Source organism: Felis catus, chromosome C2, assembly GCF_018350175.1.
Source record: "Felis catus isolate Fca126 chromosome C2, F.catus_Fca126_mat1.0, whole genome shotgun sequence".
Taxonomy (NCBI): domain Eukaryota; kingdom Metazoa; phylum Chordata; class Mammalia; order Carnivora; family Felidae; genus Felis; species Felis catus.
The window spans coordinates 148,444,617-148,461,643 of record NC_058376.1 but is presented as its reverse complement, the minus strand read 5'-3'; the positions used below and the strand labels follow the sequence as shown (position 1 = coordinate 148,461,643).

The 17,027-nt window shown below is 36.8% G+C and overlaps 1 protein-coding gene across 10 annotated transcripts in view; it reads left to right on the top strand.

The window, feature by feature from the left end:
- NKTR (natural killer cell triggering receptor) overlaps window positions 1–17,027 on the top strand; it is a 58,524-nt gene that overhangs the window by 27,691 nt on the left and 13,806 nt on the right. For 6 of the 10 annotated variants that reach the window (XM_019810863.3, XM_003992206.6, XM_019810862.3 and 3 more), the window contains 5 exons: window positions 204–291; window positions 8,841–8,870; window positions 9,392–9,537; window positions 10,458–10,680; window positions 11,374–11,529. In XM_019810863.3, the coding sequence (XP_019666422.1) occupies window positions 204–291; window positions 8,841–8,870; window positions 9,392–9,537; window positions 10,458–10,680; window positions 11,374–11,529 (643 nt within the window). Of the gene's footprint in view, window positions 1–203; window positions 2,474–5,914; window positions 5,943–8,840; window positions 8,871–9,391; window positions 9,538–10,457; window positions 10,681–11,373; window positions 11,530–13,066; window positions 13,137–17,027 lie in introns of those variants that run through there. The other 4 variants (XM_045037784.1, XM_045037782.1, XM_019810865.3 and 1 more) reach the window with 4 other exon arrangements.

The following is a 17,027-nucleotide window of genomic DNA, read 5'->3' as shown; positions in this document are numbered from 1 at the left end:
CAAGGCTTTAAGTAGTATCTTTGATCTTTTTATGCTTTTGTTTTTTGATTAGTTGTAAAAATTTTTTTCTAAATATTCAGACAAGTATCTGTACTGACCAGAAGAGGAATTTCATCCTTTGCTTTCTATTTATTACTGTGAACATTACACTTTAAAAGTGGCTTATAATTGGAGACTGACGAATTTGTGTTTTCTTCAAACAGATGAAAACTTTATTCTCAAACATGACAGAGCGTTCCTTTTGTCAATGGCAAATCGAGGGAAACATACCAATGGTTCCCAGTTTTTCATGTGAGTAGGCATAATTCAGAGATGAGCTTTTCTTAAACAGAGAAGCGCTGTTCATGAGAAAGATGGTATAGTTAAACCAAGTTTAATGCTAGAATTCTGTCAACTTGGGCTTTATTATTAATTTCTGATGTTACAGAAACTGGTAAGCTCTAACAGCCGCCTCAGCTTTCAGCATATATCCTGCATTTGAAGAATGGTACTTACGAGATGTAACTTGAAGATGTACATTATTTTCAAAATATGTTGTCATCTTAAGAAAAGAAATTGGCTTCTACTTAGCAAATTTGGGGGCTCAGTTTGCTAAAACTAGCTTGGAACATAAACTATCGGTCAACATTTAAAAGTTGTTCATGGCCTAGGAGTAGATGTCCTCTTGGCCTGGAAAGTAGTTGCTTTGAGTAAACCATTGTATGGTGGCTTTTTCTCTTAATGATGCTCTTTGAGTTCATTGGAGAGAGGTGCCATTATTTTCTGATACTGTATAGAGATGAGTGATTTGCTGTTGCATCAGCATTGTAGAAATCTTAAATCTTCTGAGATCTCTGTACATAATTGAATTAACCCAATATTGCTGTCATTTTGACCAAAATTTATGAGATTATCACTCAGGAAACTTCCGAATGCCGAATTTGCTTTTTAAAAAAATAAACAACTTTTCATGTATGTGCATGCACAACCAAAACCTTACTTACTTCTCATCTGAAAGCCCTTTGGGATACTTGTAGTTATATATTCTAATCTAAAGCTACTCTAAAACCTATTTTTATTATAATCCCAGGATATAAAATAAGAAAGATAATTGACTAGCATGAAGTTCAAGAAGCTTTTGATTGGAAGTAAATCTCTAGAGTTGTGCTACCTATGTTGGAGAAATATTTTATTCACAGTTTACCAGAAAAAGTTTTTGTCATCTTTCTGAATGGATGAGTGTGAACGGCGCTTCCCTGTCTTTAAAGGAGTAAATTATTCATGTAAAATAAATCTCACATTTTAAAGTTGTCTGCAAAATAGATTTCCAACATGATCTGATAAAAGTTCAGATAAGGGGCATTCTATTTCTAAGAATGTCCTAAAAATGGAAAGCTGCTGGAAGATGACAGTGCTTGGAGCTGTGCAGGAAAGGAGGACCAAAACCATTTGTTCCTAGATCATGTTTTGATCCCATAGAGCAGTAGTTATTAAGACTTCTCTACTAGAGCATGTTTCTATCCTTAACCTTCTTAAGGGCCAAAAAAAAAAAAAAAAAAAAAAATTAGTGGGAAATATTTTGAAAAACTTCTTTTATAGTAATTTAATATAAAACTGTTTACTCTTTGATTGAGGTTTCCCATTTTCCATTTTTAAGCTTATCTGAACTGTGAACATGATAAACTAATGATTCATTGGTCAAGAAGCTACCATCTGAGGGCTCTAAAGTTTCTTTTAGATTTCCTTTTTTATATCAGTACATGAAAATTTATCAGGCAGCACCAGCTTCTTCCCATTGCCACATACCAGTTAGCTTGTGTATAGAATGTAAAAACTGGTGCATACATTAATTACAATCCAGTGTCTGAGGTTCTCCCTTCAAAAAATACAGAGTATTTTGTTTCTGTGTACTTCAGTACGTCCTTAAGTCATTTCTAGGAATGCTTAGTATCAAACAAAATTAAGGCCATTGCTGTTTCTACACCTAGTTTAATTTTACATTGGACTGCTATTTTTGACAAAGAATGCCAAATGAAAATTTTGACATCCATGAATTAGGATTAAAATTTTTCAGCTTCTTTTCATAATTAACTGTAGATGGCAGTAAAATCACTGTGAATTTGTGTTGGAAGAAAATTTTCTATTTTTAGTTTGAAATTTACTCATGGAAATGAATTTGCAGTTAAAAGCAATCTTGGAAGCAAATTTAGTGTTTTTGCACATACAAAAAAAAGATCCTTATCTTTTTTTTTTTAAAGAAATTTTTGTGGCATGTGCTTTTTTTATGCTGGCTAAAACTGCCAGTTCCCCATGTGTTGAAGGATAAAATAAAACTAACATTCACCTTTCTATACAAAGCACTTCCTTGCTTTTATAGAAAGGGAAAATGGAGATAATGGTCCGTAAAAGAAAAATGTTTGAAAATCTGTCTTGCAAGTCCAAATCCTTTTGGAGTTGGAAGTAGTAAAAAAAAAAAAAAAAAAAAAAAAAAAAAGTAGAACTTACTATCTTCAAGTTGTGTAAACCGTCACAGACAATCACTCTAAGAGGTGGGGCTGCGAGGGTTGGTGGTAGCAGGGCTAGCTGCCAGCTCCCCAAGGGCGGCAGCTACACCCCTCCCTCTCACCACAGCTCTGCCCTTTGGCACCTTGAGCAGCTCTTCTGCATTCCGAACAAGAAAGGGTGGTGTGACAATGGTGGTAAAATGCCAACGACTCCCTATATGGTTCCAGTCTCATAAGCTTACTAAGGACTTGTGATGCATCCTTGCAAAATTGCATTTGTAGCTCGTATTTTAAATCTACTTTGTAATTCCTAAGGAGTAAATTTGGTGCTGTTAGTGTGAGTATCTGCAAAATGTTCCTCAAAGATTCTTGTGCTTTGTGCAGTAACTATTGTCTTTATTATTTACGCATTTAAAACTTGCCCTTCGTAAGGCATACATCATTTTTGTTAAACATGATTGCGCATATATTGCTTCCTTTGGATGGAACAATTATGTATGTGATAAAATTCGCATTTTCTTCTTTAAAACTATTTGTGATTTTTGCAGTTACTGCCTATGTCTACTACTGTGTTAGTCACAAAGATTTTGCTTTGGAGGGTTTAAATCGAATAAAACTGATTCTTTTTGGAATAATACTGCTCAGGAAACATGGAAGAGATGATATATAGCACAGTCCCCATGAATCACTAAGGAAATAACGGTCTGTTCATGTTGAAGTATTTTTGAAGAAATTCGAAGACCTGGGACCAAAGTAGTAATAACCCAGTTAACTCAGTATTTAGTCACTTTGTCCTTTATTATTTATTTGTTGGAGCCAAACACTAGAAAGAAACCATAATAAATGCTATAGAATTATAAAGTCTTAGAGGAGAAAAGGATGTGATCCTCTAGACCAACATTTTCCTTGTATGTATAATGCTAAGATAAAATGACACACAGGGAAACATTTTTCTTTTCCTTTGGCTGTTAGTAACAGTCTGTTAATTCTGCTCTTATTTTCATTGTTTTTGTATATATTCATTGAAGAGATAAAGAAGGTATTGTATGAAGTAGTCATTAAAAAGATTAATTAGGGCGATTTATAGCTTTGTATTAAATAACTTTTTCTGGGTTAGAGCGACTAATCTAGCTATCAGGAGGCCTTGGTTCTCGTTTTATTTGCTATTCACCTTGAGTTAGTTCTATCTTTCCTTTTCGGTTTATAAGATACCTACCCATTCTCATAGGTAAAGTAAACATTTTGGCATGAAAATGTGGGCATAAAAGGAAGAAAGTGTTTGTAGGTTGATCCTAAGTTTTTGAATATGTGGAATGATTTCTGTGCAAACATTGTCTTGCCCCTCAAGGAGATAGTTTGCTAATTGCCTAATTTTCATCAGTCTGAAAGGTGCTGCAAAGAAACTTCGGGCTCATTTGTCTAAATTAGGCAGCAGTCTTCATCAGCTATGGATAGAACGATGGCGTGGTGGTTACACTGGTCTCCCTTTGCTTAGTGTGTGGGACCTTATGTACAGCCATGGAGTAGGAAGACCTACGGAGCTCTGGAGAGCAGTGTTTGTCACTGGCCACGGTCATTGGTCATGGTAATTATAAAAAGTTAAGAAAAGATAATGTAGGCGAGTCAAGCTTGAAACAAAAAGCCTTATATTTTAACAGGCATAAAGAGGACTATAGGAGGACAACATAGAGAAGTTCCAGGATGTGTTCTAACCAGACTTGTAGGTGGCTGCTCACCTCCATAGGAGAGAAGTGCTGGTCACTTCAGAGCAGAGCAAGGGGTACTCAGGGTGGTTTGTTGTTAAGGGGTTTATAAAACTGTGGAGATTTTGGGTAGCAAAAGAGAATTTGTGCAGAAATGCTTTTTGCCTCCACACATTGATGAATTTGAGAAGAAATGCTAGTAAGTGTTAATAATCTGGGCAGTTCTGGTTTTCCTTCCTTTTGGGGGGTAATATCTTCATGTGTAAATTGTAAGATTTTTCATCAACAAAGATGTTGATGAAACTTGACCTTAAACCCAAGTTCTCTGAATATGAAGTGTCATCTGTAACATCCAGTCTTACTATTACTTAGTGTTTATGTGACATATGTGTTAGCCGCCTGGAAGGGATTTTGTGTCTGGTAGTGTTTGATGTGTATTATGTTAACCTGAGTGCTGAACTTTTGAAAGCTGTTCGGTGACTTTTGGAACACACAGGAGGAGCTCTGTAACATGGCTTGGTTAGTTTCTGTGGCCCTTGTCACCCTATATAATTTGGTGCCTCTTCCATGATTGTGTGGTAGTTTCACGAGTTGAAGGGGAAAATTGCATGTGAGAGGCTACGCTAGACAGAAATAGGTTATTTTTACTTCCATACTACTTTACACCTGGAGTCACTTTTTCTTTTGAAAACATCCATTGAAAACACCACATTATTTGAAACATATTCTTTTTTAACAGTAATTCATGTGTCAGTGCCTTTATAAGAAATTAAAGCTTATTTTTAAAGATTTCAAGGCTTAATATGTCCAAAACCTTAATAAAGAATTTTGTCCACTGTGTATAATGTGGGTTTTGGTCTGATAATAGTAGATAATGTTTAAAGTTTAATAGAGTTAGAGTTGGTCAGACTGCGTACTTTTTGAAAAAAAAAATTTTTTACAATGGGGAAAATCAGATTAGGCAGGGAAAGCAAGTATCATGGCCAAAATTTGACATCATACTCTTATACTTTTATCTCCCTTGCATTTTTATCCTTTGAGAAGATCCTTAAAATTCTAATTATGCTGCTTTATTATTTTATTATTGTTAGTTTTGGGGACTTAATTTTGAAAGTGTGTGTAAAGGCAGTGAACAGAAACTACAGTCCAAACTTTGCTCATTTACTCCTGATAGTGGTCTGTTGTGAAGTGTGATGAAAAAGATTTCAAATGTAGAAACATGAAAGGTTCTTTAACTACTTGAAGAGAATTACTGAAAAAGAAAAAAGTTCCCTGAAATTTTGTGCTGAATTCTCTTAATTCTTTTCATTGAAGTTTTGCTTTCCACTGGTAGTAACTAACCGCTCCTGGGCATTCAGATTTTTAGATTTGTATACTCAGGATACATTATTCTCTTTTTGAGAAAGATGTTGGTTGACTTAGCAAGTTTGTAGGATTTGCAAAGCGAAATAGAATGCTTTGTTATTCACACTCTAGTGTTACAATATTAAGGCTCTGAGCAGATTCCCATTTTAACCACAGTGTTTTTCTTAAGCATAGTTCATCTCTACGTACATATTCTATGTGAAAGAAAATTTAGAGCCCTCCATTTTAAAAAAGCTCTTGTGCTTTGCATAAAACTTGAAAATACTTAATTTCAAAGTTATATTGATATTAAAACATAGAATCAGTCTTGTCTTAAAAGTGTATTACAATTTATTTCTTGCCATTTTTGTGTAAAATTTACAGAAAGAGTGTTACACCGTGCGCTCCAAAGGTAATGTCTCAATCCTCTAAGGCTCTCTTTTTCTTTCTTTGCCTTTATCTCTTTAATCCTATTGTTATGTGCATTGAACCATTTTAAGAAAAACTTTCTGCTTGATTTATGGCAGCAATACATGTAAAACAAGTGTGTTTTATTGTTCATGGTTAATCCTGGGAAGTGTATTTTAATTTCAGTGGCTTGTTTCCACCATTTTCCACACCTCTTCTGGGGGAGGGTGGGGAAGAGGGTATATTGTATAAAATGGTTTAGATTTCATTGCAGTACAGAACTATTAATTTCTGTGTAAGGCCAAAAGATTCTTTGATAATGGTATAAAACTGTAGATTGTTTTTTGGAGTAACAGTGACACTTTTTGATTTCTAGGATTTACAAAGTTTAAATGAATCCTTATGCTTATATTTTTAAAGTATATTCACGGGGTAGATAAAACTGGAAAGTCAGTGTCAAGTGACAGGAGAAAATGGAAATGTGAAAATATCGAAAGCTTTTATAATTTGAAATGTTCTTTGTGGTTCTCTCTCTTTTAGGTTTGTTTTCATAAGCGTGTGTAAACTTACATATTTATGATAATCTCTGGCCTTTAAGGTCTGAGCTTACTGAGCATATGTCCCGTCCGCACTGCACGGGTCTTGACAACCGTATAGTTTTGAAAGATCAGTACGATTAAGAGGTGGTGGGATGAGATCTCTGCCCAGTTGAGTAGGATTGAGTAGCATGGACGGAGCATATCCTTTCTCCCTGCCCGTTTGGCAGTGCCCTCTGTTTTTCCATGTCTGTTGTCAGCCCAGTGCCAGTATGCCTGCTTCACAGTGTTATTTCTACTCCTGAAATGTAGGCTGAGAACCCCAAAGGGCTTCTTTGTTCAGATACTGTTAGTGTTGTTAATATGTAGCCTACCCCAGTTAAAGTATAAATTTGTATTTCTGCATCCTGAACTGCAGATGCCAGTGATGGACTTAATTACTCACACCAGCTTAGTCACAGCAGGCCAGCTGAAGTTTGTCCTTCAGATAATTTGTTCTTGTCTTCATTTGTTTTCTTCCCCGTTAGAATAAAGGACCGACTTTTTTAGTTTTCATGTGAATTTGAAGCAAAACTCGAATCTGTCACCGAGGTAGCCATTCCCTCTTCAGATCCAGTCTCAAGTAGTCTGTTGCTACATCACTGCAATTAGCTGAATTGTTTTCATCTCACCATTTGCTCGGAAGTTTTGCCATCATGTGGTTTTTACAGGACTCCTATTAGCCAGCGTAGCAAATTGAATTCGGTTTTGTGTGTTTTAGGAAAATCTGTAGGCTTTTCCCTAGTACCAAAAGATTTGAGAGTTGTGAGAGAAAGGATCAAGGAAGGAGGAGGAATATACCTAATTAATACACCACTCCTTGTTTTCACTGCTACATATTTGAATTTGATCCCTTACACTATAAGAACATTTTTTACCTTTAAAATTTTTACCTCTTACATCTTTCATACAATAGAATCACTGTCCAGCATATGTACTAATTTCTTCCTGTCATTAGTGTGCTTTACTAAAGTTTTATATTTGTGGGAAGCACATTATTATCCAAAGTAGTTTCTGGATTCTGGTTTAATTATTTAATCATTAGTTCCTCACCAGGTTGCTAGATTTTCTCTTTTTCTTTCTTCTGTTTTTACTCATTTTTACTATTATATTGGCTTGAATTACCACTTCTCAGTCTTCTAAGGAGAATTTGAGACTTTGTGGTTTTAAAATTCAAGATGGCTTTTAAAATTCTGGAACTTCCTAAATTGACAATTTAAAAAAATTCCATAGTACTTTTTCAGAACTGAATATTCTTAATGTAAGTATAAATGCTATCATTCCTTGCAATGATTTTTAACATTGCTGTGAAGGTTAAAAATTGTGTTTTGTTGACTTACATGTCTTAGAATTGCCTTAAAATGAATATAAAAATTGATATGGGAGCTTCTAGTACAGTTAACTTCTTTAACATAGCCTCATATCCAGTGTCCTTTCTCAAATTCTTCTATTTCTCATTATTATAAACTAAGATTTTTGTGGCTTTTGAATTTTTTCACTGCAGTTCACATAGTGTGAAAATTTGTGAAAATGCTATGGGAAAACCAGTTTGGGTTCAAAATCTCTTAACCAGATAATACCCCATAGGCTTCCTAAGAGTGACTCTCTGCCAGTTTGTGACGTAGAAGAAGCTGTTGGGCATTTTCTGGGCCATGGAAATTTAAGGTGTCTATAACGTTATCCATCATTACTTGCTGGCTGTCAGAAGTTTGACAGATTGGAGGTTTGCTCCCTGTCGCATTTTCAGAGTTGCTGTGTGAGTGGCAGAACTTCACCTTAGGTGGGAGAGGCAGGAAGTTTTGAAAACAGGACTCCCGAGGCCTACCTCCATCTGCCTTCCTAAAAGATGCAGAACGACTCAGTATGAGAAGTAACAAATAGAAGAACTCATTTAAGGGGGAGGTGGGGGGAGGGCAAGCAAGTGTTGATCACACTTTTTTTTCCTTAGGGCAGATGATAGTGCTTCTTATGCTCTTTAATTATCTTGATGACTTTTGAGTTGATTTTTGCTTTTGTTGTTATTTTGGATTCGAGAGTATCTTTAATTTTATTGTATATTTATGCTGTACATTTCAAACCTGTTTCATATGTATAGGTATAGTCTTCATATTGGAGAAATAGATACAACTTTGTAATTATAATCTTGAGGGTTTTTTTAACCAGTAAAATGGCTACTATGGCTGTTTGTAAGGTTTTTAAGTTGAGATGTGTATCATGTTTAACTTTTCCCCATCTTTTTATCTTTACCTCTTTGTTCTCTACATGCCCTTCTGCTCTGTTCACCCGAACACCTGGTTTTTGTCATCTTTGTGTTGATGTTTACACAGTACTACCAAACCTGCTCCACACTTGGATGGGTAAGAGTTACATTTTATTACCTTGGGGAGTTGGTGGGGTGGCCAGTCTACTACAAACTGGACCATGGATGAACCTCTGGGGGGTGCTCTTGATTCCTGATCTAATCTCTCACAGCCAAGCCCCTCCTTAAGGATCAGAGGTTAGTCCGTCTTGAGAACTCATATTGTCATGTCACTGAATCTGGGCAGTGGATAGACTTCTCAGCCTTGCTATCTCTAGTGACCCTGTAACAACGGTTTCTGAGTATCGAGTGCAATCTGTTCTCAGATTCTCCACCGTAAGATAGTTAAGAAATATTTTTTTAAGCAGAAAACTAAGGCCCGGTTTGAGTCGTGTTTTTATTTTTTCCTTTTTATGAAGCAGATGTCAAGTTCTAATTCCCTTCTAGTTGCTTCATTCATCAAACACTTTGCTTTTATATTTAGTTCTGTAGACATGTCATTTATAACAGTTGTCTTGATTACTGATTGTAGCTTAATTGTCATCAAACCAATTCTTTCTTGAATTTGTATTGTGACAGGGTGCATGTCGTCTTTGGATTGGTTATTTCTGGTTTTGAAGTAATTGAACAGATTGAAAATCTGAAAACCGATGCTGCAAGCAGACCTTATGCAGATGTGCGAGTAATTGACTGTGGGGTGCTTGCCACAAAATCATCAAAAGATGGTAAGAGTTTTGGGGGGAGTGGAGGGGAGCTAGGATACTGGTAAAACACGGTGAAGATTATAGTTGAAAGATATCTCCTGAACTTTAGTAGTGGAAAAACCATTCAAGTAGTACATACAGCAGTAACCCATGCCTCTGTATCATACCTTATATCCAAGCCATCAACAAATCTTATCAAATCTTACTTCTTTTTACTTCCCATGTTATCAGCCTTGTCCAAACCACTGCTGTCTCTTACTTGGATTATTGCAGTAGCCTCATAACTATTCAGTTTGCCTCTGCCCTTCTTATAATCTCTTCTTGGCAGCAGTAAATTCCTAACTGGTCTCTTTGCTTGTACTCTTGACTCTGTAGTCTGTTAATAGCAACCAGAGTGATCTTCTCCAAGGGCTCCCTTCTTAGCCAGCCAAACTAAAGTCTTTACTTGGTCTGTAAGGCAGTCTGTTCTCTCCTGTGTCTCTCACCTCTTCACCCTCATTCATTGCCCTCCCAGCCATGTTGACCTTTACCCAGACATGCCAAGCACAGGGATTTTGTGCTGGTGTCCGTTCTTTCTGGAACACTCTCCACATCCAGATACCTACATGACCCCTTACGTCACTTCCTTCAAGTCTCTGTTTGAATGTTATCTTCAGTTACTACCCATCTCTCCCTATTCCCTTTACCCTGCTTTTTTTGTATTTCTGTTCCAGCACTTCTCATTTCTTATCTGATCCAACTAGAATATAGACTTCATAAGGGCAAGGGCTTTGTTACCTTACCATCTCACCAGCAAATTGTGTTATCAGCATGAAAAAATGTTTACTTAAATTTTGTCTTTAGTTTGCTGTTTATAAAGCATGTTTTATGATACTATTTTTTACTCTGAAAGGTAGACACTAAGATCTAGTACTAATATTTTTGTTAATATTTCTTAAAAGTTTTTGAGAAAAAAAGGAAGAAACCAACTCATTCAGAAGACTCGGATTCCTCTTCCAATTCCTCTTCCTCATCAGAATCTTCTTCAGAAAGTGAAATTGAACATGAGAGAAGCAGAAGGAGGAAACATAAGAGGAGGCCAAAAGTTAAGCATTCTAAAAAGAGACGAAAGGAAGCAAGCAGTTCCGAAGAGCCAAGGAATAAACATATAATGAGCCCAAAAGGGTAAGTGTGAAATGCCAGGGTAATCTTAACCTAACACAAAGACACTCTGGAATGGGGAAAGTATATGCAATTCTGTAAACTTCATTTTATTACCTATTGTTGAAAAAGGATAGCATTTTTTTTTAACTTTAATTTGAAATCTGACAAATCTAAGGGTAGCACAGACATTTCATATTAAAGATTTGTGTGTTTGCAGGTGAAAAAAAATCCCTGAAACTCTTAACAAAGGATTATTTGACAGTTTCATACCTTAATTTTAGTACTGTGGCTTTTTCACTGTGTTAATGTTTTATATGTTCTTTGTGAAAATTGTACAAACCTTTTGAGATTTGTGAGATATTAATAGTTTTGCTGTTTCATAATTTTAAAATTTTTTTTTTAAGTTTATTATTTATTTTGAGAGAGAGAGAAATAGCGCACGTGCATGCGTGAACAGGGGAGGGGCAGATAGAGGAAGGGAGAGAGAATCTCAAGCAGGTTCCTTGCTGTCAGCACAGCCCAACGTGGGGCTCAGTCTCACAAACCGTGAGATCATGACCTGAGCCAAAATCAAGAGTCAGATGCTTAACCAGCTGAGCCACCCCGGCACCCCGCTATTGTTTTATTATTAATTGTTATATATTATTATTTAATATTCTTGTGAAATGCAGACATTGCATATTTTAATTGGTGACTTGATTTGTTCTCTCTAAGTTACTCTGAGAGGAGTGATACCAATGAAAAAAGGTCAGTTGATTCAAATGCTAAAAGGGAAAAGCCTGTGGTCCGACCAGAAGAGATTCCCCCAGTTCCAGAGAACCGATTTTTACTGAGAAGAGATATGCCTCTTGTCACAGTGGAACCTGAACCGTAAGTAGGATGATGAACCTCTTTGTTTTCCTTTCTGTGAATGGTAATTCCATCAGCTCACTGCACTTCCACACTTATTTGTTGAGCATGACCCATAGGCAAAGATCTTTGAAGAATACTGTGGGAGATGCCAGGCTAATGAATGACATGTACCGTGCCTTTCAGAATTCACATTCTACTAATGGGGAAAGGGGGTTGGTCATGTGGGTCAGGGGAGAAGTTCTTATGGGAGGTCTGGAAAGATTTCATTACTAATTTTTTTTCCTTGACTTTTCATTAGAGGTGAGATTTGGTTATCAGAAGAGAGGGTTAGTTGAACTCTTTGGATCCACTTGAATGATAAAACGTGTTCCAATTTGAATAGTGTAAAATTAATTGCATTGATTAGGGATATAATTTAGTATCATAAATATGTGACTTTTGCTAACTTGCTCAGTGATAACTTCTCTGCATTGGAAAAGGTAATGTGTAGTTTTAGATTTGGTATAATAGTATATTTTGTGTATTAACTCAAGTTTAGAATTATTAAAAGAAATATTGTCCGAACAGAAATGTCATAACGTGGCTGGTGTAATAAGTGCCCGATGAAGAGTTACATTGAAGGGTAAGAGGTTATGCACATGTTCCTGTTCACATTCAGGTCTCCACATAAGGTTATCGTTTAATTCATTAAATATTTTTAAAGCCTAGTATTGTCTTATTTTAGAAAGCTATTATAAGATGGGATTTATCTTTGAATTAATAGCTGGTATTTTCATTTTTAAAAACTGGCTGAAGGGGCGCCTGGGTGGCGCAGTCGGTTAAGCGTCTGACTTCAGCCAGGTCACAATCTCACGGTCCGTGAGTTCGAGCCCCGCGTCAGGCTCTGGGCTGATGGCTCGGAGCCTGGAGCCTGTTTCCGATTCTGTGTCTCCCTCTCTCTCTGCCCCTCCCCCGTTCATGCTCTGTCTCTCTCTGTCCCAAAAATAAATAAAAAAAAACGTTGAAAAAAAATTAAAAAAAAAAAAAAAAACTGGCTGTTAATAAATTTTAGTGGGATTCTTCTTAAAATATAAGATACCAAGTTCATTGATGGGAATCTATTTGACTTTCAGAAAGTAGGAAACTTGAAAGGTTAGTTTCTCTGTCATATGGCAGGTATTGGCAAATTATGGTCCATGGACCATCATCACAGTGATGCTGGTAGAACTCTCCAGTATTTCAAGTGCTACCCATATAACACATCTATGTGAAAAGATATTTTTAAAGATGAAATATGTACAGTCTCATTACAGATCAGCATTAGCACTGTATTGATAGGGAACACTGTGAACCCCAATTAACGTGAAATGTTCTCTCTCCTCCTTAAAAGGGCTCCATTCCTTTCGTTAGTAGATCTTTATTACAAAGAAATGATACTCAGTTATATTTCAAATTTCATTGATAAAACATTGGTTAAAATTTGTTTTCTTTTTTGTTATGTAAGTATCTACATAATAGCCTTAATTTTCTTCTTGGCCTACAAATCCTAAAATACTTACTCTTGGATTCTTTTCAGAAAAAGTTTGCTGACCCCTGTTATCTGGTGTTGTTAAAGCAGTGATTGCATTTGTGACTGATTACCGCTGGTAATTTTGTTTGGTCGTCACTCTTCTTTAGTCACATGACATCTTTGGAAGTTATTTTGTGCAGAATTATTTTAAATCATAATTGACTGCTAGTTGTGTTGTATTAAGATAGCCCATTGACCTATTTTATTAGGATCCTTAAGATTTTGATCAGTCGTTTGGGCGTTATAATTAAGTGTGCTTCAAGAACTCATCATAGGCAAGGATAAGAAGCAAGGGCTGTCAGCCATATGAACTTGCCACCTTACTGACTGACCAGCAGTCAGGTGAAGGGAGGGTAGCAGAATTGGATCAGTACCAAAAGGTTCCTAGGTAAATGTTAATTCTTGCTGAACACCTGTAGGCAAGTTCACTGCTTTTTCTTCACAAGGAAAATGGGGTTAATGGTTGCCTACCAAGATACCTACTTCTCATTGTGAGAATTAAGTCATGTCATGAACATGAAATGGCTGAATAAACTGTAGTATACTTTGTAGTTGACTTTTTTTTTTTACAGTATCATTTTATGTTTATCTGGATCCTTAGAAAACCCTGTATATTGGTTTTAAGAGTCAAGTTGCATTTCTTTCTGTGACTTTGGGCAAGACTTTTAACCTCTTAAAATTCTTTCTTTAAAATGAAGATGTGAATAGTGCCTACCTCATAGTGTTGTTAAGAGAAGTAAATGAGCCAATGCCTTTAAAGTGCTTATTAACAACCAGCAATGAACAATCTGAAAAGGAAATTAAGAAAGTAGTTGCATTTAAAACAACATCTAAAAGAATAAAAGAGGCGGGGGGGGGGGCGCCTGGGTCACTCTGTTGGTTAAGTGTCCAACTTCAGCTCGGGTCACGATCTTGCTGTTCCCAAGTTCAAGCCCTGCATCGGGCTCTGTGCCAAACTCAGAGCCTGGAGCCTGCTTCAGATTCTGTGTCTGTGTCTCTCTCTGCACCTTCCCCACTCATGCTCACTCTCTCTTTCTCTCTCTCTCTCTCTCTCTCTCTCTCAAAAATAAATAAACATTAAAAAAATTAAAAGAATAAAATGGGAGTAAATTCAGTTAAAAGGGTAAAAGACTTGTACAATGAAAATCACAAAATATTTATAACTAAATAAAGGAAGGACATTGCACGTTCATGGGTTGGAAGACTTAATATTAAATGTCAGTACTAGTCAAAGCAAGTTTTGGATTCAGTGCAATCCCTATCAAATTTCAGCAGCCTTTTTGCAGAAATGGAAAGGTCCATATCCAGAATCTTGGAATCATGGGGCCCTGAATGGCCAAAACAATCTTGAAAAAGAAGGGTGGAGATGGAACACTTACACTTTTTTTTTTAATGTTTATTTAATTTTGAGAGAGAGACAGAGCAAGAGTGGGGGAGGGGCAGAAAGAGAGGGAAATACAGAATCCGAAGCAGGCTCCAGGCTCTGAGCTATCAGCACAGAGTCTGATGCAGGGTGCGAACCCATGAACTGTGAGATCATGACCTGAGCCGAAGTCAGCCACTTAACCAACTGAACCACCCATGCACCCTGTAGCACTTATGCTTTCTGATTTCAAAACTTAACACAAAGCTATAGTTATCAAAATAGAGTGGTACTGGCATAAAGATTAATATATAGACTAATGGGATAGACTTGAGATTCCAGAAATAAATTCATATCAGTATATGTGGACAGTTGATTTCAGACAAGGGTGCAGATTCCATTCAGTGGAGAAAGAAGTCTGTCTTTTCAATAAATGGTGCTGGGACAACTGGACTTCCACATGCAACAGAATGAGGTTGGACCCCTACCTCACATTATATGCAAGAGTTAAAATGAGTCCATGACCTAAATATAAGAGCTAAAACCATAAAACTCTTAAAAAACATAGGAGTAAATTGTTATGACCTTGGGTTTGACAATGAATTCTTATATTTGACACCAAAAACATGGACAACAGTAACACAAAAAGACAACTCAGTTAAAAAAATTTCTTTTTAAATGTTTATTTATTTTTGAGAGAGACAGAGATAGAATGCAAGTGGGTTAGGGGCAGAGAGAGAAGGAAACACAATCCGAGGCAAGCCCCAGGCTCTGAGCTGTCAGCACAGAGCCCGACGCGGGGCTTGAACTCACGAGCTGCGAGATCATGACCTGAGCTGAAGTCGGACACTTAACCGACTGAGCCACCTGGGTACCCCAAGACAACTCAGTTTAAAAAATAGGCACAGCACTTGAATAGACATTTCATACAAGTGGCCAGTAAGTGCATGAAAAATGCTTAACATCATTAGACATTAGGGAAATACAAATCAAACTCACAATGAGATACTACTCGCTTACTAGGATGGCTGTAATTTAAAACTAAAACCAAAAAAACTAGTGTCAGCAACGATATGGAGAAATTGAAATCCTTATACATTGGTGGCAGGAGTCTAAAATGATGCAGACATTGTGGAACACAGTTTGGTTGTTTCTCAAAAAATTAAACCGAGATTTACCATGTAACCGAGCAATTCTATTGCTACAATTTCAAAAGAATTGAAAATCAAGAACCAAACAATACTTGTATGCCAGTGTTCATTGCAGCATATTCACAGTAGCAAAAAGGAGGACAACTGATCCCAAGTTACCAACAGATGAATGGATAAACAAAATGTGGTGTGTACATACAGTGGAATGTTATTTGGCCATAAATTGGAGGTTACCAGGGGCTGAGGGAGTTGGGGGGACTGGGGAGGTATTCCTTAATGGGTAGAGTTTGGGTTTGAGTTTTGGAAAGGTAGTAGTGATGGATGTACAACCTTGTGAATGTAATTAATACACTGAACTGCGAACTTAAAATGTCCAATTTTGTTATATATAATTTACCAATAAAAATGTTAAAAATGTTGATTAACATAATGTCTGACACATAGTACTCAATAAAAGCTAGCCATTATGTTAATAACAGATAAAAAACAAACTTAAGGTGGGGGCACCTTGGTGGCTCAGTCAGTTAAGCTGACTCTTGGTTTCAGCTCAGGTCATGATATCACGGTTCATGGGATTGTGCCCCTGCATTGGGTTCTGTGCTAACAGCACAGAGTGTGCTTGGGATTCTCCCTCTCCCTCTCCCTCTCCCTCTCCCTCTCCCTCTCCCTCTCCCTCTCCCTCTCCCTCTCCCTCTCCCTCTCCCCCTCCCTTCCCCCTCCCCCCCACCTCTCTCTCAAAATAAACAAACTTTAAACAAACTTGAGGTATGAAGACTTCTCATGTATGGAGGATGATAGCTGCCCCCAAAACTATACTTTTAGCATTACCATAAGGTGGCAGCATTGAAGGAGGGGTAGCTTATCTCAGAGTCGGGAAGACAAATGAATTCTTAAACATTTGAAATAGGGGCACTGGTTGGCTCAGCCAGTTCAGTGTCCAGCTCTTGCTTTCGGCTCAGGTCATAATCTTGCAGTTCGTGAGATTGAGCCCTGCATTGGGCTCTGTGCTGACAGTGTGGAGCCTGGTTGGGATTCTCTTTCTCTGCTCCTCCCCTGCTCAAGCACGTGCTCCATCTCTCTCTCTCTAAATAATTAAATAAACTCCATATATATATATATATATATATATATATATATATATATATATGTAAATAATTTAAAAAACACAACTTAAGCATAAGAACCAGGAATATCTTAGGATTCCCTTAGAACATCACTGTTTTTGACAAGAGACATAAAAAGGAATTTTGTTTAAAAGAAGTACTGTGCTTAAAAAGGTACATAGTATGGTATGTTTCTACTCAATTGGATTACTTTTTTTTTGTTTTTCTTTTTAAATTTTGGTATTTGAAGAGTTTGCTTAGAAAAATTATCTAGGGAGTGCTTCATTTTCCAGAGGTGTTGGATCTAAATGAAATGATTTTGTTTTGTAGGAGCATAAATTCTGCATTTA